This window comes from Bufo gargarizans, chromosome 6 (assembly GCF_014858855.1).
Source record: "Bufo gargarizans isolate SCDJY-AF-19 chromosome 6, ASM1485885v1, whole genome shotgun sequence".
Classification (NCBI taxonomy): Eukaryota; Metazoa; Chordata; class Amphibia; order Anura; family Bufonidae; genus Bufo; species Bufo gargarizans.
The window spans coordinates 59239020-59260693 of NC_058085.1; the positions used below are offsets into that span (position 1 = coordinate 59239020).

A 21674-nucleotide genomic window follows, 5' to 3' on the forward strand; every position below is an offset into this window, starting at 1 on the left:
AGAAGAGTCCTGGTTATTCCTAATCTCCTGCTCTCCTCGACCATCTGCTGATGATTGGCAGTTCTCTCCTAGAGAGAAAGGGAGAAAACTAGGTAGAAGCCTGTCAGTCATCAGCAGGTGGGCAGGAGAGCAGGAGATCATGAATAACCAGGACTCTTCTCAGGTGGCCGGGACTCTTTTCCAGGCCCAGTCTGCAATGATTGTGATGTTGGTTCTTACTCACTTACTTTTAACTTATAAATGACAGACCTCTGAAATCAACTCACCTGTCTTTACTTTATACTGCCGTTAGTATGGGCAGCATGAAGTTGATGGCAGGTTCCCATTAAGGGGGTCATTTATGAAGCAAATTATTAAATTTTTTGGCATACCTTTGTCGCAGATTCGGTCGCAAAGCGGATTTGCGCATTAATCTGTGACTTTTCCCCGTTCACGGTACCTTTCCAAGGTGACGGAAAAAGCGGACTGGCCGCCCGGCCAGTCTCATTTATCATTTTCTACGCCTCTTTTTGGCCAGCAGGGGAGCTGGTGTAGGTTTAAGCAAGTCGAACAGCCAGCGCCTAAGTTATTTAGAGACTGGCACCTCTACATAACTTAGGAGCTTTAAGTGCCAGCGCAGGGGGTATTAAGACTGGTATTATTAAATGACCCCATAAGTTTCCATGTGATATTCGACACAGCTTTTGATCTTACCCATTTCATTGGAATCTTTTGAACATGGATTTGGCACTTTAATCTGCATCAAAAATGGGCAGCACGGTGGCTCAGTGGTTAGCACTGGTGCCTTGCAGCGCTGGGGTCCTAGGTTTCAATCCGACCAAGGACAACATCTGCATGGAGTTTGTATGTTCTCCCCGTATTTGCGTGGGTTTCCTCCCACACTCCAAAGACATACTGATAGGGGAACTTAGACTGTGAGCCCCATTGGTGACAGTTGGAAGCTAAGGTCTGTAAAGCGCTGCAGAATATGTCAGTGCATAACATAAATAAGTAAACTTCTGCTATCCACAACGTGGTTTTTAAAACCGAAAGTAGTTTTCCTATTGAAATCAATGGGAGGTGTATTATATGCATTTTCTGTGTTGATATTAGGTGCACCATTCTCCATGGCAAAAAAAATTTTTTGAACTTACCTTTAGGGCTCATGCACACAACTGGATATAGTTTGCGGTCCGCAAAAATTACAGATGACGTCCATGTCACCAGTATTGCATCCGTTTTTTTTTGTGGATCGATTGTAACAATGCCTATCCGTGTCCACAAAATGGACATCTTTTTGTTGTGAAATGCGTACATACAGAAACGGAATGCACACGGAGTCATTTCCCTTTTTTTTTGCGGACCCATTATAATGAATGGTTTCGCATACAGGCTGCAAAAAATAAAATAAAAAAACGTACACGGGAAAAAAAATCGGAGGCAAGTGAACAGTTAGGAAAAGCTGGTAAGCATAAGCAGCTAAGTGACTTTTCAAGGGCCAAATTGTGATGGCTAGACGACTCCATAAAGGCAATCCTTATGGGGTTAGTACTAAATTAGTCCAAGGAAGGATAAATGGTTAATTGTCAGTGGGATCATGAGCCCCTAAAGGCTCATTAATGCATGTGAAGAATGAAGACTAGACCATCCGGTCCAGTCCCACAGAAGAACAACTTCACAGACTTCACTGCATGGGCAGAACTATTGCTGTAGCATCCATATCAGCTGCTACAGGAACCAGTACTTATGGATCACACTGGTACAGACAGGGGGGCACCACCAATGAGGCCAGGTGAGGCAATTGTCTCAGGCAGCACCAGGTAGGGGCAAGAGGGGGGCAGCGGAAGGGCCATGGGCAATGAGCACTTTCATTGTGGCAAAAGGGTTAGGTTAAGAAATTGGCAGGGGGTGCGCCGTTTCCATTTTCCGCCTCAGGCAGCAGAAAGCCTAGGGGCACCCTTGGGTAAAGCCACTGAGCGAGCTCAAATTTCCCCACAAAATGAAAATTTGCAGAGAAACTTGTCTGTGTCTTATTTTAATGGACTAAAGACTAGTCCCTACGTCTGCAATCCATTAATATAAGCGGGGAGTTTGAGGACATTTCGTACTTCTTTGTTCAAAGCCATTCGCAGGATCTGACAGGAACGGAAATAATCAGTTCCCTGTAGTAAAAAAAAACTATGAACACAGCGCTCATATTGAGTACTGTCTTCTCAAATGCAGGAAGTGCTGCTTCTGCCTACAGACGCTAGGTAGGGAACCCCATGTAGATGTCTCTGTCTCTGTCTATACCGGTTACTGGTAACAGTGATCTATGGGGTGTTGGATACTTGTTATCACCTATCAGTATAAGGGGGCAGCAGGGAACACATACGTAATAGGAAGAAAAAAAATATATATATATTCAGGTATATAGATGCAGCCGAGCTTAACTTAATGGTTAACGCGTTACGTAAAAAAAGGCAAGAAAATTATAACTAACTTTTCAGTGGATTTCAATGGTGTACCATATGTTATCAGAGTCAAGTTTAGCTTGTCTACATCTTTATATAAAGTTAAAAAATACTAAATAGTTGTAAAAAATTATGCATATATTTTAATGAAACTATTAAGTGTCTTATTTCTTTCTCAGAAAAGTTTTACTGTCACCTAGTTTGTAAGAAACTGTCAAAGAATAAAACCCTACATTTTGCGTAATATTGTTCTCTGTAAGCAGGATGTCATAGAAATGTTCTTTTCCATGTTCTTATTAATAACTCACCAGTCAGCAGGGTGAAATGGCAAGGGCTTGTAATCGTTATAAATGCTGGAGTCATGTACTTTGCTTTTACTCCATCATTATTCAGGATATCCATATTGGGGGTATCAACATCTTGGTCGTAGTCCCAACGGAATCCGTCAAAAGAGATGAGCAAAAGTTTATGGGGGCTTTCCTTCTCGCTTGCAAAGGGATTGATGACCCCAATGCTAGGAAAGTTAGGATTACTGCACAGAAAGGTCAACATCTTCAAGAAAGCATGAGAGAGACTGATCAATGGAGCAAGTGAAAACCACGTTCATATACTTATAATGAGCGAGAACAAAGTTTGTCCAGATATCTTATCTAACGGAATCTTTACAATGTACAGGGATCAATAACGAGCTGGCATCTACAGTTCACAGGTTCCCTTTATCAAATGACTACTGACGAAGAGCAGCGTGGAACAAAGCTGTAGATATGGCCTTACCTTTTTATAATCATATAACCTTTCCTCATGGAGGATAATACATCTGTTCTGCATGTGTTTGCTGTTGGTCTCATTGATGCTAAACAATGCAGATCTGAATTTCTCTACAACTGGCCATACACACTAGATAAATGTTGTCTAAACCTATCAATTTTGGCAGGACACCTGCTGGCCACTGCAGTTTACTGGCAATTTACTGGCAATTTGCAGTTCTACAGAAGCCGGCAGGGTTGTGGAGTCAGAGTAGAAGCTAGTTTTGGGTGCAGTCGGTAAAAAAGTATCAACTCCAACTCCATTTTTTTTTTAAATCAGATAATTTTTATTTTGGTTTTTCAGGTAAATGTATTATACAAATACAAAACCATAACAACCCCCCCCCTCCATCCCTCCCCCCCTTCCCAAAGCACAGTCACTTAGAAGACGTCAGGTATGGTCCATAGTTGCAAGTCCATGATGTCATCTGAAGGTATCACCGTCGAATCTTCTGAGGCAGGGCATACGACTTCATGGATTACCATAATCCCCACATAACGTTTCGGCACAAGCATTCAGACATTAACTGCCATCTAACATCTCACCATTCACATGCACCAACATCCGTCATGTCTGGCATTCCAGTCAAAGTTCACATCCACATCTAAGACAGATCATAATGCGAAATCCACGAGGACCAAATTGCTTCAAATTTCTTCTTTGAATCCCTTTTCAGGTAAACATATTCCTCCAATTTAACAAGTGCGTGAACCCTACTCACTACTTCCTGGCTAGTGGGGGGCCATCTCATCTATCCAATGAGTATGGTACAATACTCTCATAATAGCCACTTTCTTTTTTAACATGGTCCTAGGCACTATCACAAGACCTAGTAAACAAATTAGTGGGTTAACCTCCAAGCTCACCTGAAAAACCCTATTGACCAGTTCCACTACCTCCATCCAATACCTCCGTAAGCGTGGGCAGTTCCACATTAAATGAATCAGGTTCGCCCCCGATGCATCACAACGTGGACACTTATCATCCTCCCTATAGCCCATTTTCAATAACAATGTAGGTGTTCTATAAACCCTATGTAGGAGATACAATTAAGAAATCCTAGAAGATTCGCTTAGCGACAACGTTGGTAAATCAGTGGGAATCCTTTCCCAGTTCTCCTCCGTCAGGCCCTCAATATCCGTCTTCCATTTTTCATACAACTGTAGTGGGTTGGACTTATCAGCTTCAGCCCTGAGCGTGTTGTAATAAAGGGATATCACCCCACTAGTGGTCCTCTCCAACTCCAGTTTAAAAAATATTGTCTGTTATTATTATTAATATTGTGTAATTAATTTAATAACTTTCAGAGGAATTTAAAACGTTTGGAAACGTTAATCTTAAAAATATTTTATGTTCTATCAATGTAAAGGTGCATTTACATGCACAGGCCGAGTAGGCAATTATAGGGAAGGGACTTTTCCTTCCCGATCACTTGCTTGCCAGTGGAGGTGAAGAGCTGCAATTATATGTAGCAATCTCCATCACTGTATAGGGATGAGTGATGGCTACTGCCATCGCTCGTCCTCATACAGATTCATTGTTTAATTCAGAGTCATTGTTTCTGGGGAGCAGATCACTGATTTAATGTGCTGCATGAACGATAAACTCACCCGATGAACGAGCATTTTGCTTGTTCCATCAGTTACTCAGCAACACATTTACGTGCGCCTATTATTAGGAAAGAGCTTTCGTAGTAAAGTTTGTTCCTTATAATTTGCCCCACAATTGTGCAGTGTAAATCTGCCATAAGGCTCCTATTTATCCAAAAACATTAATAAGCAGGGTGTTCTAGTGGTGATAGATAACCAGTTCTCACCTGTCCTGTGTTCTCTCCTTTCCCTTATACCATAAACAGTAATAAGCAGGGTGTTCTAGTGGTGATAGATAATCAGTTCTCACCCGTCCTGTGTTCTGTCCTTTCTCTTACACTATAAACAGTGATAGAAGCAGGATGTTTTAGTGGTGATAGATAATCAGTTCTCATCTGTCCTGTGTTCTCTCCTTTCCCTTATACTATAAACAGTAATAAAAGCAAGGTGTTCTAGTGGTGATAGATAATCAGTTCTCATCTGTCCTGTGTTCTCTCATTTCCCTTATACTATAAACAGTGTTCTTTCCTGTGCTGTCCTAATACTATAATCAGTGATAAGCAGGATGTCCTAGTAATCATAGATAATCAGTTCCCACCTCTCACGTGCTCTTTCCCTTATACTATAAACAGTGATAAGCAGGGTGTTCTAGTGATGATAATCAGTTTTTACCTCTTCTGTCCTGACTCCTTATACTATAATCAGTGATAAGCAGAGTGTTCTAGTGGGGATAGATAATCAGTTCTCACCTCTCCTGTGTTCTCTCCTTTCCCTTATACTATAAACAGTAATAAAAGCAGGGTGTTCTAGTGGTGATAGATAATCAGTTCTCATCTGTCCTGTGTTCTCTCCTTTCCCTTATACTATAAACAGTGTTCTCCCCTGTCCTGTCCTTATACTATAATCAGTGATAAGTATCATGTTCTAGTGATCATAGATAATCAGTTCCCACCTCTTATGTGTTCTTTCCCTTATACTATAAACAGTGATAAGCAGTTTGTTCTAGTGGCGATAGATAATCAGTTCACACATCTGATGTGTTCTCTCCTTTCCTTTATACTATAAACAGTGATAAGCAGGGTGTTCTAGTAATGATGATAATCAGGTCTCACCTCTTCTGTCCTTATACTATAATCAGTGATAAACAGAGTTTTCTAGTGGTGATAGATAATCAGTTCTCACCTCTCCTTTGTTCTCTCCTGTCCTCATACTATACATACAGGATGTCCTAGTGATCATAGATAATCAGTACCCACCTCTCTTGTGTTCTTTTCAGTCCTTATAATATAAACAGTGATAAGCAGGTTTTTTTTTTGTGGTGTTAGATAATCAGTTCTCACCTCTCTTGTGTTCTCTCTTGCCCATTATACTAGGTATTTCATATTGCTCCAAGGCCCTTAGTTACAGTGCCTGAAACATGCTCTGTAGTGAATACCAGAGGAGGAAGATAACTACTAGACATGCCTGCAGTCATCTCAGAACTGCTAACCATAACAGGAAGACAGCATTAAAGGGGTTGTCCGGAATAAGTAACTTTTCACAGGTGCCCACAGCCTGTTTCTGCTATGAAAAAAAATCATATTTACCTACTGCAGCTGCAGACATGCGCACTTTCTCTTGTGTGTCCATCTTCTGGTAAAAGTTGTTTACCTTCTCCCAGGCATGGTCATCTGCTTTTCTGCAACCAATAACTGGCTTCAGCGGTGATGTGACTCTTGTGGACAACAGTCATTGGCTTCAGCGTAGCATATGATCATGCCGGAGAGGAAGTAAACAATCCATGAACTAGAAGATGGACACATGGGAGCCAGTGCTCAGGACCGGAGCTGCGGGTAGCTGCACTTCTTACATATTTATTTTATTCCCATTTAGACTGGCACATGATTCTTTGCTTTACATGACTTATAGATATAGAGCTTCTCTAACTGTCTCTGAGGACAAATTTGTAGATTTCTTAAAATTATTAGATGTATTATGATGTTTTCCAGTTATTAAATGCACACTGTATTGCATATTTGCTTAAAAGAATTTAGAAAATTTCAGGAGTTTCATAAATTATATTCCATTAAATATGGTTTAAAGGGGTTGATAGCTCTGAATACTTTTTGTAATTGTATGTAATTAAGAATTTGGCATAGCCACTGAGTTATTCAATAAAATGTGTCTGTATAGTGCCACCTGCAGTTTTTTTTCCCCTATTTCTCTGTCCTCCTTGGTAACGTGGATGCTCAGTTTCATCCTTCAACTGTCTCCTGAGCTGTGATAGGGAGAGAGCTACAGCAAAATGGACACGCCCCCTTAACTGCAGCAGAAAAGACACTCCCCTTGAGCTGCCAGCTTGATATAAATTTAGAAGAGCAATGAATGGGAAGATCTCTGGATCCATGTGAGTTACAGGGCTGGTTGGAAAGAGATTGTCATGTACTATATGATGCTTGATATACATTTTTTACATAGGTCATGGGACAACCCCTTTAAGTCCTATCTAAGTATCCTGATTACTTACATGATGGTGAGAAAAATCCAGATGTTACCATTCTACTACAGGAAATGTATTACTAAATGATTGGCTATTTTTGAAGGAGTTGGAGCCGCAGTTGGACTGTGATAAAATGCAGGATTTGGAGTCAGAACTTTGGCTTACTGACTCCACAGCCCTGGCAGCTGGGAGCCTTGTGAAAACTCTTACACCTGACATAGTAAGCTCCAATTAAGGGCTTACTGGTCTATAATTTTCTGGGGAAGACCTAGCAGCCTTTTTGAAAATGGGCACCACATTCGCCTTGTGCCAGTCTCTTGGTACAATGCCTGTCATTATTCTGTAAATATTATGAACAGTGGCAAAGCAATAACTGAACTGAGCTCCTTTAGAACTCTAGGGTGCAATCCATCTGGACCTGTGGCCTTGTTCACTTTTAATTTCTTTAGCATATTAAGGACCATATCTACAGTAAGCCAGGTAAGTATGTTATCTGAGGTATTTACACCAGTGGCACCACCCTCATAAAATGCCCTCTCTTCTTTTTTATATACAGAGCTAAAAAAACAACAACATTTAGGAGCTCTGAATTCTCTTGATCCCCGGTGACCAACACCCAGTTACATTCATTTAGGGGCCCTACATGTTCTGATCTTGTTATCTTGTTTTTTTTGCATTTATGTATTTGAAGAATGTTTTGGGGTTGTTCTTACTTTCTTTGGCCTCCTGTATCTCATTGTATTTCATCCTTCAGCAGCAATTTTATGGACAAGACGTCTGTGTGGAATTGGCAAACAAGGGGACATTATGAAATATAGAACATGGCGCAGAATATCAACAAAGGCTATATTAGTAAGTGCAATATAGTTTACCTATACAATGGTCACAAGTAGCCAGAATGTGTCCAATCTCTTTAACTATGTAAATTGCTGTAAATGCATCATCCTAAATAATACGGATAAAAGGAGCCCTATAGTGAGGTATTAGAATATACGTCCATTGAGCAACGCTAATTGAGCAAAAGACACATAGTATTTATCCATCACACGTCTACATGCCGTATTGTAGAATGTTATACATTTTATTTTTTACTTTTGAGTGTTATCATATTGTTCAAAGGCCATTGACTCCTTTGGACTGGAGTTGTTATTGTTCATTTGCAAACTTAAGCAACTTTATAAATGGTCTTCATTAACAGGGGTTTTCTGGGACTAATATATTGATGACTTAAAGGGGTTGTCCGCTTTCTTATATTGATGTATTATAATAGCTGGTGGGTAGGGGTGCTGAGGTTGGTATCCCCCACAGATCTGATATTGATGACTTTTCCTCTTGTTAAAGGGGTTGTCCGCTTTTTTATATTGATGACCTACGTATCCTCAGGATAGGTCATCAATATCCGATTGGTGGGGGTCCGACTCCCATCACCCCCACCGATCAGCTATGGCATTTACTTTAATGGGACGGCTCCGTCCTATTCACTTGAACAGATGGAGCCGTCCCATTAAAGTGAATGGGGGCGCCTTAGCTGTAATTACGCTTGCTAACCGCTGCAACTTGCTGTGGTGAGCAGGCAAAGAGAGAAGAGAAGGCAATGCTCGTATGAGCAGTGTCGGACTGGGGTGCCAAGGACCCACTAGTAAAATTTATTTTGGGGGCCCACCATATGGATACATTCAAATATTACCTGCAAACACAGCAGCAAGATGCTACCAGATGACTGAATATGGGGGTCCCTGCAGCTACTTTAAGAAGGTGGGTCCTGGGGAAAAGAGGATACCGGCGAGCCTTCCTCTTTGCCTAGAAGTCTTCTCAACTCTGATCGTATCTATAATAAACTGGGGAGTTTCTTTAATACTCTATCAAGTTTTTTTATATGAAAATAGGCAGGTTGAGGAGCTGTACATGGAACATATGTATGTAGTGCAGTAAGTCTACTGTGTTATGTGCCACTTGTGTAGGGGGTGGGAGACTAGGGGCCCACCTTGGTCAGCGGCCCACCTGTGGGCCAGTTCGAGCCTGCATATGAGTGCTGCCTTCTCTTTAAAGAGCTGATCGGTGGGGGTAACTGGGCACGTAACAATTCTTAGAACGGAGCAAAGTGCCAGAGGGCACACAGTGCATGCATGGCCACCCTTCATTAATTTCTATGGGACTACCGAAAAATACAGCCGAACGGCATGCTCAAATATTTTTGGAAGTCCCACTGAAATGAATGGGAAGTACACAGTGCAATCGTGACCACCGTTCCATTCACTTCTATAAGGCTTAAAGAAGTAGCCGAGCCAGCACTCAGCTATTTTCGGTAGTCCCATAGAAATGAATGGAGGGCTTCCGCGCATGCGTAGTTACGCCCTGTGGCACTTCGCGTTCCAGAACGTCCTTTCAGAGATAAACACGACCGCCCAGAATGTTTATAGTCAAGGGGTGGTTGGGAAGTGGTTAAGGATTAAATGAGGGTCAAAAAAAAAAAATCGGGAAAAAAAAAATACATAGAAAAGTCTCTCCCAGGATCCAAACATGGGATCTTAATATGCAAGGCTTAATATGCAAGAGGACTGTGCAGAGTACGGGGGTATTACAAAAGTGTCACTCCAAGGATTCAATCCCACCTCCTGGTGCTCCAACTTGCTCATTTATATATAAATAAAAGCACAGATATCTCTGCAGCTGTTTAACATACAGACAAAAGAAAAGTATAATTTTAATCAGCATGATCAACCCTACCAGGCAGTCAGCCTATTTTTGTGGCATTGATCATGCTGACAGAAACAATTTAAAGTATAATTGTGGTCAGGGCTAAGGATGGTGGAAGTGGGAAAGGGGAAACCCTTAACCCTGAACCTAGTGGCTGGGGTGTGCCGGGAGCCACGATCGCGGGTACGCCAAGAAAAGGGGCCAAAGACTCTGAATAGGTAACATAGTTTTATTGAATATTACAAAGCCAGTGTACGGAAGGCCTGAGAGATTTCTGCCTGGGGATCTGGTATATAACGGGCGAAACAGGACGAACGCCAACGCCCCATGCAACGAATGACATGTGCGGGGACCTAATGCTTAGAAGCTGCCGACGCAGCCCCAATGCGGAAGGAATGACCTGAAATAGTACTGGGGTCGTGACCCACCCCCTGCATCAGGGACCGGACGAGGGACATGAATTTCGATGTGGTGAGTGGCTTACCTACACAAGGCAGAAGAGGGGAGTCTGGTGGAGAGACCGTGAAGCAGGACGATAATTGCCACAGAACCTCGACCGGGCACCAATAGTTACCTGAAGGGAAAAACTTAATCTCCGTGGGAGGACCAGACTGGTTGCTTTTGGAGGACGGGAGATGGAGGACAAAATGGTCTGCGGACCAGACTAGGTGGCGTTTCTGGAGGAAGCTATGATGCCCGGAGCCCGACGTGAATTCACCAGGCCTGAGGAAGCCGTAGAACCCGAGGTAAATAGCCGTCTTCAGAACCGTGCTGAGAGAGGGCCCAAAAGGACTGCCGTCTAAGGCCGAGGATAGGGCTCTGAACAATTCCCCCGACACCGGCAGTCTACGGGTGCGCGGACCCTTCCTCTTCTTCTGCAGACCCCTGAGTGTTGCTTTGACAGCTTGTGAAGCGAGGATGGAACCCCCATCTGGCTTGGCGATCAAGCGATGATGCTGGAGCCCCGCTAAATATAGCTTGATGGTGCTGTGCAACAAGGAGAGGCGGGTGTGGAAAAATGCAATGAACGCCATGACATATGAGGTTTCCTCCAGCTGACCCCTTGGGAATTCTCGAGCAAACTTGCTGAAAGCTGTGAACCCGGCCCGATAATTCCTAGCCGTGTTGTGAGAAAGAGAACCCTCGACCAGTCTCTCTGCCTGGACCACCAGAGATGCTAATCCAGGATGAATGAGCTGAATGGAGGAACCTGAGTGCCGGAATGATCCGCTTCGGGCATTTCCTGAAAGAAAGTGGAAAAACAGAAACGGGAGAGGGCGTCAGCGGCAGTGTTGGAATCCCCTGGAATGTGAGCACAACGGACATGGAAGTTGTGGGTGAGGGATAGCCACACTAATTTCCACAGCAGGGCCATGACCCGGAGAGATCTGGACCTGCCGGAATTGATAATATCGACCAGGGACTGGTTGTCCGTGACAAACAAAACTGGCAGGTTGGACCAGGAGCTGCCCCAGACCAAGGCGGCAGCCACGATGGGATATAATTCCAGGAGGGGAGGAGACCCGATGGCAGCTGGGTCTGCTTGGATTTCCGGAGGCCACCTGGCCGCCAGCCAGTGGGACCTGAAGATAGCAGCAAAGCCGATGGAACCGGCTGCGTCCGAGAAAATAATCTGGGAAGCCGAGTCCCAGCGGGGAACAAAGAGGGAAATGCCGTTCCAATCTGAAAGGAAGGTGTTCCACATGGCAAGGTCCGAGATGGCGTGGCAGTCCAGGTGGACAACAGAATCCTGGTCATGAACTGTGGAAAGAAGATGCAACAGGCTGGCCAGGAAAGACCGGCCCTGGGGCATGATCTTCGTGGCGTGATTCAGAAGACCCAGTAAGGGACAGAGCGCTGACCGCCCGGGAGATGGCAGAGCGGATCCTGGTCAACTTTTAGGAGGCAGACTGGCCTCCATCTTGACGGAATCTAACGTGATGCCCAGAAAGGTCACCCTGGTGGCAGGGCCCTCGGTCTTGGAGGAGGCCATGGGCACCTGGAGGAGGGAGAAGAACTCCAAGAGGGTAGCGGGAATTGAGGAGACCGGATGAGGGTTCTTAATGAGCAAAAAGTCGTCCAGGTAATGAATTACCATGGGAAGACCTCCGTGATGCACCAGGATCCAATGGAGAGCCCTGGCAAACTGGTCGAACAGCCAGGGGCTGCTCTTGGACCCAAAGGTTAGGCGGTTGGCAAAATAAAACCTGTCCGACCAATTTATACCATAGTACCTCCAAAGATGCGGGTGGACCGGGAGAAGCTTGAAGGCATCGGCTATGTCTACCTTGGCAAGCCAAGTCCCAACCCCCGACTGGAAAATGAGCTGAATGGCTTCCTCAACTGACGAGTATTGCATGGAATACTCCTCAGAGGGGATAAGAGAATTCAGGCTTGGGGTGGATGACATATGAGGCGCTGACAGGTCGTAGATGAGGCGTTTTTTATTGGAGGATTGTTTCACAACCAGCCCAATAGGGTTGATCCGCCAGTACTGAAACGGAATATGGAGAAAGGGACCAATGATGAAACCCTTTTCCACTTCGGATCGAAGGAGGGCATCCACGGCCTCCGAGTCACCGAACGCCGAGCGCAAATTGGGACCCTCCCATGACCCGTGAGGCAGGGTGATGAGCCCTGTATGAAAGCCCTCCTTGAACCCGGCCAAGAGGAAGGCCACGAAGAGACGGTCTGGGTGATCCTGCAGCAGAACAGCCAGAAGGTCTACATCAATGTCGGCTAGTCAGGAGCTCTTGGAAGATTTCCTGGTGCAGGCCGAACGCGGATGGGCCCGAAAACATGCCGAGCAGATGTGAAGAGCTCGACAGGCATTAAAGGCACAACCCCCCGCATTGAAATTGTTGCAGACCTGGCTGCTACCTAAATAGACAATTGGTCTGCCTAGTTTGTCCAGAGTTGCCGAGGACTTGGTGGCCCCGGAAGTACTAGGAGCAGCTCCCGGCTGGGAAGGATGAGCCTGATCGGGACACCAGTCAGAGGAATGGAATATGGACTGGCAAGAGGTGCAGGAGGGAGCTCTGAGACCGGCGAAATGACGGCAGAACAGCTCCATGTCGAGATCAGCCCAATTAGTCATGAACTGAAACTGCGACTGGGCTGCTGCCGCCTTAGTGGAAAAGGACCTGTGGCAATCGTAAAACGCTGAGCCATCGTACTTGTGGCCCAGGTCCGACACCCGATACAGGTAGGTATCAAGCTCCTCCCTCCTGGACGGATTGGCAGAACAAACAATGTCCCGATACAGGCTAAAGGCCAGGACAAACTCGGGAATGGACAGTTTGCGGTTAAGTCTGGCGTCTTTGGCCTTCAAGACCACCGAAACCTCCCCGCAATTAATGATCCGATTCTCCGAGATGTCCTGGGAGGCGATAAGGATGGAGGCTAAATTCACATCCCTCCCAGCCAAGATGTCCTTCTTGATATGCTCGGGAATGAAGTGAGACGGGGCAATCAGAGGACCAGAAGCTGGCCTACCTGCCACATCTGGAGGTGGGGAGGGTGCCACCACTGGGGAGGGTGGGATTGCCGAGGGTCTGGACTCTAGGGCTGCAACCCTGGCCTGAATGTCGCATAGAGAACTGGCAAGCCCGCTAATAGAGGACTGAATCTGGGACAAGGCTTGCTGGATGGAAGGAGAGCTAGACTGACTTTCCACTGAACTCGGGGCCGTCATCAACAAGCGGTATAATTCCGCCTTGCGGGCTGACACGGGATGACGAATCCCCCTGCGGTTGAGCTTGGTGATCAGCCTAGGCACAGTCCAGCTCCGTAAGGAAGCGCTGACGGAGTGACCAGAAGCCGATGTTCCAGGAAGGGAAATATTGTCTTCCATCTCTGACACGTGCGACATCCTTGACCTGCGGAAAAATGTAAATGAGAGGAAAAACGAAGCTGCGGACGCGAGGGAACAGCCGAAAACGAAGATGAAAGGTGAGGGACACGAAACCATTTAAAATACTTACCAGAAGAAGGCCAAGACCAAGGAACAGGAGATCTGAATCCGATTACGTACCGGAAAGCTAAAGAAAAACCCAGACCTTCAGAAGAGAAGAGAAAAACAAACAAAAATACGGTCCTCAGAGGGACCGAACATGACCTGAACATACATTGCAAAGGATTTTTAACCCTTGACTGACGCGAGCCGAAAAAAACGGACCGAACCTGTGATCTGAAGATAATGCATATGAGGACCAGATAAGCGACAGCCTCCTGGGGCGTCGGGCGACCCACAGCGCGAACGCACGCGCTGCAAAAACGCCCAGGCGAGAACCATTCCCAGGGAATCAATGGCCCCCGCCTGATGAGCGTCCGACAGCGCGCAGGAGCGTGCTGCAAAACGCCCAGGCCTGAACCCAGCCCAGGTGAAAAGAGTGGAGAAAAATATGTGCAGCAGTGAAGACAACAGTGGACAAGGGGAGCGGACAGAAGAAGGTGATGAAAGGGAGAGGACAGGAATCCTGACCAGGCAGACGTGGGATCCGAGACCCTGGAGGCAGATTCACCCAGGCAGCGTGAGGTGACCGGCAGAACCTGCGCTTAACCTACCGAGGTATCCTTGAGACGCCGGGAGCGGAGGAGAGCCGAATGCAGGAATCGCAGCGGGAGTAAGCTGAGGGGGCGGACCCGGAAGTGAGGAGGCCACTGCTGAGGACCGGACCGAACTGCAAGCTGCGCACGCCGCAGGAACGCCAGGCTGGAGAGGAGGTGAGTGCCGGCCTAAATGCTGCATACCCCTCCCACAATTACAGGCTGCGCTGCAGCCTTAACCATCTGTCATCTTTTTTTTTTTTGGAGTATTGGATTGTGGTGACTAATATCTCCTTGGTGGCCCTATTTCAACTTTTCACTGTGTATTCAATTACCCCTTAATTCCACAGTTTAGTTCCCTGTACTGCCTATTTTTACCTGTGCTTAAAATCAGGTTGCTAGGCATGGTCCGTCTATGTGTTGAAGGACGGAGGATGCAGAAGCACGCAGCGTGCAGGGTCACATTACTGACAGCCAGGGACTGTAAGTAAATGATTAAAGCCAGGTCCTCCCCAGCAGCTGATAACAGTGCCTGGGCTGTGTGCACTTCTCCCTGTCCCTGCGCTTGGCAGACGCTCCCTCACTCAGCAGACTGGGACAATGCAGAGCCGAAGCAGCGCAGAGCAGGGAAGGGAGATCTGCCGTCTGCTCAGTGTATAAATGAAAGCAACATGTGGTAAGAGGACCCCTTTGTGCTGCAGGAGATTAACCCTTTAGGGGGGAGGGCTCTGGTTACTGACACTTTGGGGTGCTATTGTTACTGGCTATGAGGGCAGGCGGGATTAGCCTCAGGGTGAGGGCAGTGGCGGCCATCTTAACTGAATAGGGAAATTGCAGTTTCATTAAAGGGGTTGCCCTCATATTCCTGAGCTCCCTGCTGCTTAATAGCAGTTTTTTCCATATATTCAGTATTAAATGAAAGCTGTCAATAGAGATGTCCTTGCAGTTCGCCTGGCGGCGAACTTTGCGCGTTCGAAATTCGCAGAACATGCGAACATATGGCGATGTACGCCGGCGCCATATTCTTTTGCATTGTGCCGATCTTTGACCTATACACATATATATTAATGCCAAGAATGGCCTAGACCTATCTTGACCCTGGTATAAAGTGTGTATTAAAACTTCACTTTTAATTTGACATAATGATAATAACATAGTAACATAGTACATAAGGCCGAAAAAAGACATTTGTCCATCCAGTTCGGCCTGTTATCCCGCAAGTTGATCCAGAGCAAGACCCCTCTCTAGTAGCTATAGCCTGTAATATTATTAAGCTCCAGAAATACGTCCATGGCCCTCTTGAATTCCTTTATTGTACTCACCATCACCACCTCCTCAGGCAGAGAGTTCCATATTCTCACTGCTCTTACCGTAAAGAATCCTTTTCTATGTTTGTGTACAAACCTTCTTTCCTCCAGGCGCAGAGGATGTCCCCTCGTCACAGGGATAAATAGAAGATGGGATAGATCTCTGTACTGACCCTTGATATATTTATACATATTAATTAGATCTCCCCACAGTCGTCTTTTTTCTAAAGTGAATAACTCTAATTTTGATAATCTTTCAGGGTACTGTAGTTGCCCCATTCCAGTTATTACTTTAGTTGCCCTCCTCTGGACCTTCTCCAGCTCTGCTATGTCTGCCTTGTTTACAGGAGCCCAGAACTGTACACAGTACTCCATGTGTGGTCTGACTAGCGATTTGTAAAGTGGTAGGACTATGTTCTCATCACGGGAATCTATGCCCCTTCTGATGCAACCCATTGCCCCTTCTGATGCAACCCATAATATGGCTGTGAGCCATAACAAACAATTAAAACACTTTGTTTTCACCCCAAAGACTTGACGACTTAGTTGCTGCCAGGGTGAGGGGGATGTGCACTATCTCCTATTTACCACAACTATATCTGCAGAGCTTGAACATAAGGGGGCAATGTGTGGATGGACTAATGTAAGCGAACTACCCGTAGTTGCCTGCAAAAACTGATTAAATAGAATAGGTGACTGTGCTCCTACACACAAACGTTCACAGCACTTCCCTCACTCCGGGCTGTAACTCCCCTGCCCTAACCCCGCCTCTAAGTAGTGTAACTGACACCCGGCTCAGTCGCTGGAACCGCGCTTGTACAGGCGGTGCATGCGCCGTCGGACTCAAGCGCGATCCTGTAACTGAATCGCGCGTGAGGAAGAGAAGACAGGCAGGCATCGGGGACGGCGCATGCGCGATTCAGTTACAGGAATGCGCTCGAGTCCTACAGCGCATGCGCCGCCTGTACAAGCGCGGTCCCGGCGACTGAGCCGGGTGTCAGTTACACTACTTAGAGGCGGGGTTAGGGCAGGGGAGTTACAGCCCGGAGTGAGGGAAGGGCTACTCCCTTGACTTTCTAGCGTGACTTCAGGAGCTGGATACGAGGACTTTATAAGTCGTTTTTTTCATGAATATCCATCCCAGGAAAGCGGCACAAGAATGCATTGAAACACAATGAGGATAATCTATAAGGTACTGGTAATAGTTTATTAAGTATCTTTAAAACAAGGAACTGCCCCCCAACATGTTTCACCAGATCACTGGCTTCTTCAACAGACATGATGGTGGTATATATGCTGCAATTCTGTGATTGATTTGTGTGGTAGCCAGTTGCTGTTAAGCAAGCCACACCAAGTGACAAATGAGAACGCAAGAGATTTGGAATAGCTGCCCTCCCTATATTGTTGCTGACAAATGAAAGCAGGGCAGAGGAGGTCTCCTTATGACATCATGCGCAAGCTGTCACTGCGCTCCAACTTAGAAAATCAGCGAGATGATGCTTTCCAAAGCGCATGTCCTGCGCAGGAGGCGGGTGCCTGAGCACTCAGTCTCTAGTAGCCGAGACACTGAGTGCCTTTACCCATGCGCACCAACTAAAAAGAAAGGGAAATCAAGACATGCCCGGTGCGCATGTCCTGCGCCGGCCACCGATGCATGAGCACTTTTTCCCTTCCTTCCCTTTAAAAAGGTGCTCTGCTGCCCATGCGCGCCGACTGTGCACATGTCCTGTGCTATCAATGGATGCGCTGACACTTTAACTACGGTAAGGGATAGATACAACATCACTAACGGAGAGAAGAAAAAAAATTAGATCACCCCTCCTTACCCCCAGCGTCTTTTTGCAGGAGGGTTGGTTTTGTCCAGTACACAACCCTCCTCCTCGTCATATGGTTTCAGCTTTTCCTCTACCACACCAGTAACATCAGTGCCAATGAACACATCTGTACCTTTTTTAGGTCAGGGCCTCTCCCTAAGAGACAGGGACAAATGGGCATACAATGCCAAGACCTAGCGGACACCCTTAGGATTGTAAATCTTTCCAGTGCCTACCTGGAGGAAAGACATGTTAAATTACTTAGTAGAGGTCTTTCGTTCACCCTTACACCTGTCTTTGAATGTTTCATGTGGGTAAAATATATAAATCTCTTCGCCCGCAAGTTTTCCTCACACAAGTCATTTAAACAAGAAGACACGGATCATGGACGTCTACTAAGACAAGAAAATGATGCTTTGACTATTCTGGAATCCTTGGACACATTGGATCCTAGAGTTCCAGATGTAATTGAGCCACCAGGATGTGGTCACCAGGCTCCAGGAGCTGCAGGTCACTCCAGAAACAAAACTGGCTAGTCTTGATGTTGAGGCGCTGTACACCAACATCAGACATGATTGAGGAATTCAGGCAGTTTCCTCATTTCCTTTCACTAAAAGTGCACTTTTTCACGGGCACAATAGGTTCATTTTAACCCTATTACACGTTCTTCTTACAACTTTTTTCTTTTTGATGGACACTTCTATTTACAATTAGTCGGGACCGCTATGGGCAGTAGTCCGTGGCTGGGGGGAGGAGACTAAAGATGACATTCTCCTGGGCGATGAGCAGGAGCCAGGGCGCTCCATTGCTCCCAGTTTAGTGCAAATGGGGGCCTTCATGCTCCAGTGTTTGAAGAGGGAACCCCGTATAAAAAGCATAAGGGGCAAGGACCAGTACTGGGTGGCAACGTACTTAGACTTCCGGTACAAACACAAAATGGCAGACATGTTACCAGCATCACAAAGGACTGGCAGAATGCAGCATTTCCAGGCCTTGCTGCGAGAAATCCTGCATTCTGCTGTTGCAGGCGCTGGCAGAGGAATTTCCATCCACTGCAAAACAGGTGCGGGTACCAATCCCACTGCACCTGCAAGAAGAGGACAGTTTGAAGATGTGTTGGTCACTTCAGATATGAGATCATTCTAGCAGCCAACCCATCGACAGCCGCCCTCTGGATCCAGCCTCAGGGAATGCCTAGACCGACAGGTGTCCAACTACATCGATTAACGGCCGATGTGGATGCTCTGAGAAGCGAGGAACCCCTGGACTACTGGGTGTGCAGGCTTGACCTGTGGCAAGAGCTGGCACAATTTGCCATGGAATTCTTGACTTGCCCCTCGTCGAGTGTCCTGTCCGAAAGGACGTTCAGCGCAGCATGGGGGATCGTGACCGATAAGCGGACTCGCCTAGCTCACGACAGTGTGGACTACCTCACATTTCTAAAAATGAATGAGGCATGGATCTTGGAGGAATTCAACACCTGTGACGACCACGTGTAATTGAATTTCCTCATGCCAGCCCACAATTATCCACCATCAACCAGAACAAAGAATGGTCCTTGTCTTATGTGTATACAGCGGCATAAAAGGCCTTTTCTGTCAGGTGAATGCCTATATTTTGGGGCATGTACTGGCCTACAGTAAAAATTTTATCCAGTGACCGCCTAATGTACCTGCAGCCACATAATCACAAGTTATTTTCTGCCAGGTGAATGCCTAATTTTTGAGACCTGTACTCCAGTGGCCTACAGTACATTTTTAACCAGTGACCGCCTAATGTACCGCCAGACGCATAAACATATGTTCTTTTCTGTCAGGTGAATGCCTAATGTTTGGGGCCTCTACTCCAATGGCCTACAGAAATTTTTTATCCAGTGACCGCCTAATGTATCTCGAGCCACATAATCACAAGTTCTTTTCTGTCAGGTGAATGCCTAATGTTTGGGGGCCGTACTCCCGTGGCCTAAAGTAAAAATTTTCTAGGCTCCAGCAGGGCAAATTTTTGAGAGTTTCCCTTAAAGACGCATAAAAATGCCCCCTGATTAGGGCCTCTTTCACACTTGCGTTGTCCGGATCCGGCGTGTACTCCACTTGCCGGAATTACACGCCGTATCCGGAAAAACGCAAGTGTACTGAAAGCATTTGAAGACAGATCCGTCTTCAAAATGCGTTCAGTGTTACTATGGCAGCCAGGACGCTATTAAAGTCCTGGTTGCCATAGTAGGAGCGGGAGCGGGGGAGCGGTATACTTACAGTCCGTGCGGCTCCCGGGGCGCTCCAGAATAACGTCAGCGCGCCCCATGCGCATGGATGACGTGCCATGCGATCACGTGATCCATGCGCGTGGGGCGTCCTGACGTCACTCTGGAGCGCCCCGGGAGCCGCACGGATGGTAAGTATGCTGCTCCCCCGCTCCCCACTACACTTTACCATGGCTGCCAGGACTTTAGCGTCCCGGCAGCCATGGTAACCATTCAGAAAAAGCTAAACGTCGTATCTGGCAATGCGCCAAAACGACGTTTAGCTTAAGTCCGGATCCGGATCAATGCCTTTCAATGGGCATTAATTCCGGATCCGGCCTTGCGGCAAGTCTTCAGGATTTTTGGCCGGAGCAAAAAGCGCAGCATGCTGCAGTATTTTCTCCGGCCAAAAAACGTTCCGGTCCGGAACTGAAGACATCCTGATGCATCCTGAACGGATTTCTCTCCATTCAGAATGCATTAGGATAAAACTGATCAGGATTCTTCCGGCATAGAGCCCCGACGACGGAACTCTATGCCGGAAGAAAAGAACGCAAGTGTGAAAGAGCCCTAAAATATTTTTGGGTGGGAATTTTTGCAATTGATTCCTTTGTCACTTTCCATGTTGTGGGACTATTTCTGCACTTGTAAGTATTTTGTGGCTGCAAATATGACCTGAAGGTTTTTCAGGTTCGCCTGCCATTAAAAGTGAATGGAGCCCACCGCGATGTTCGTCCATCACTAGCTGACAATAATCTTCTGGAAAAATAGGACCGCCACATGAATATAAGGATTTTAGGACTCAAGTTCCACTGGAAATCTCACTAATGATTTGGAAATGACTGAAATTAAGTAACCCTGCGCTTAAAGGGAATCTGTCAGAAGATTTGTACCTGTTGCGTGTGCAGTTGGCAGCTGAAGGCATCTGCGTTGATCCAAGAGGCTCTGCTCTCTCTGCAACTGCCGCGCCCTCTGCACTTTGATTGACAGGGCCAGGCCATACATTGTATAGTGGCTGTGCTTTGTATTGCAGCCCAGGCCCATTCACTTGAACCGGGCTGAGCTGCAAATAACCATGTGACCAATGAACATGACATCACTCGCTTCTTTAAACAGCTGATTGGTGGGGATGCCAGGGGTGTGACCCTCACCAGTCAGGTATTGATGACCTATCCTGAGGATAGGCCTTTAATACTGATCGCCTGGAAAACCCATTTAAGTTCACCTCAGGAGTAGGTAATGAAGTATAATGATCCAGGTTTGTCCGCATACCTTGCAAGTGATTGAAGAGAATTGTACATTGGCCATATGCAGAGTCCACCTGCTACATTTTCCTTATCTCTTCTATTTATTGTTCCTTGTAAATCAGTTGTAATCCATCTGAAATAAAAGGCAAGACAGGACTATGAAGATAATTTCTAGAATGATCAAAACAAGAATCATTGAGTCATGGACACAAACAAGGTCAGACAAGATAATAACTATATCGCTGATGTCAATAAAGGCAGACAGAAGAATGTCTTCTACTGACGTTTCTTCTCAGTAAAGACTGCACCACTCTGAATCGTAAATGTCTAGGGAACTGCTGTAAGGAACAGCATAATGAAAAACCAAAATGGTAGTGGCAGATTTGGCATTTGATGGACACCAACAATGCCTGACAGACCTAAATGTTTTCATATAATGCTGAACTTCAAGGACCATAGGGCGTATGGGCACAAACATAACTTGTCCTGTGTTTGCCCACAACAGCTCAGCCAAA

At 46.1% G+C, this 21674-nt stretch overlaps 1 protein-coding gene across 1 annotated transcript in view; it reads right to left on the reverse strand.

Annotated features, from left to right (window-relative positions):
- The window catches only part of ENPP7 (ectonucleotide pyrophosphatase/phosphodiesterase 7), a 35435-nt gene extending 23618 nt beyond the window's left edge, over positions 1 to 11817 (reverse strand). The window contains exons 1-3 of the mRNA XM_044299461.1: positions 11403 to 11817; positions 10493 to 11247; positions 2741 to 2984 (exon numbers count right to left, since the gene is read on the reverse strand). Coding sequence (XP_044155396.1) covers positions 2741 to 2984; positions 10493 to 11247; positions 11403 to 11817 — 1414 coding nt within the window. The remainder of the gene's footprint in view (positions 1 to 2740; positions 2985 to 10492; positions 11248 to 11402) is intronic.
- Positions 11818 to 21674: the final 9857 nt, after the last annotated feature.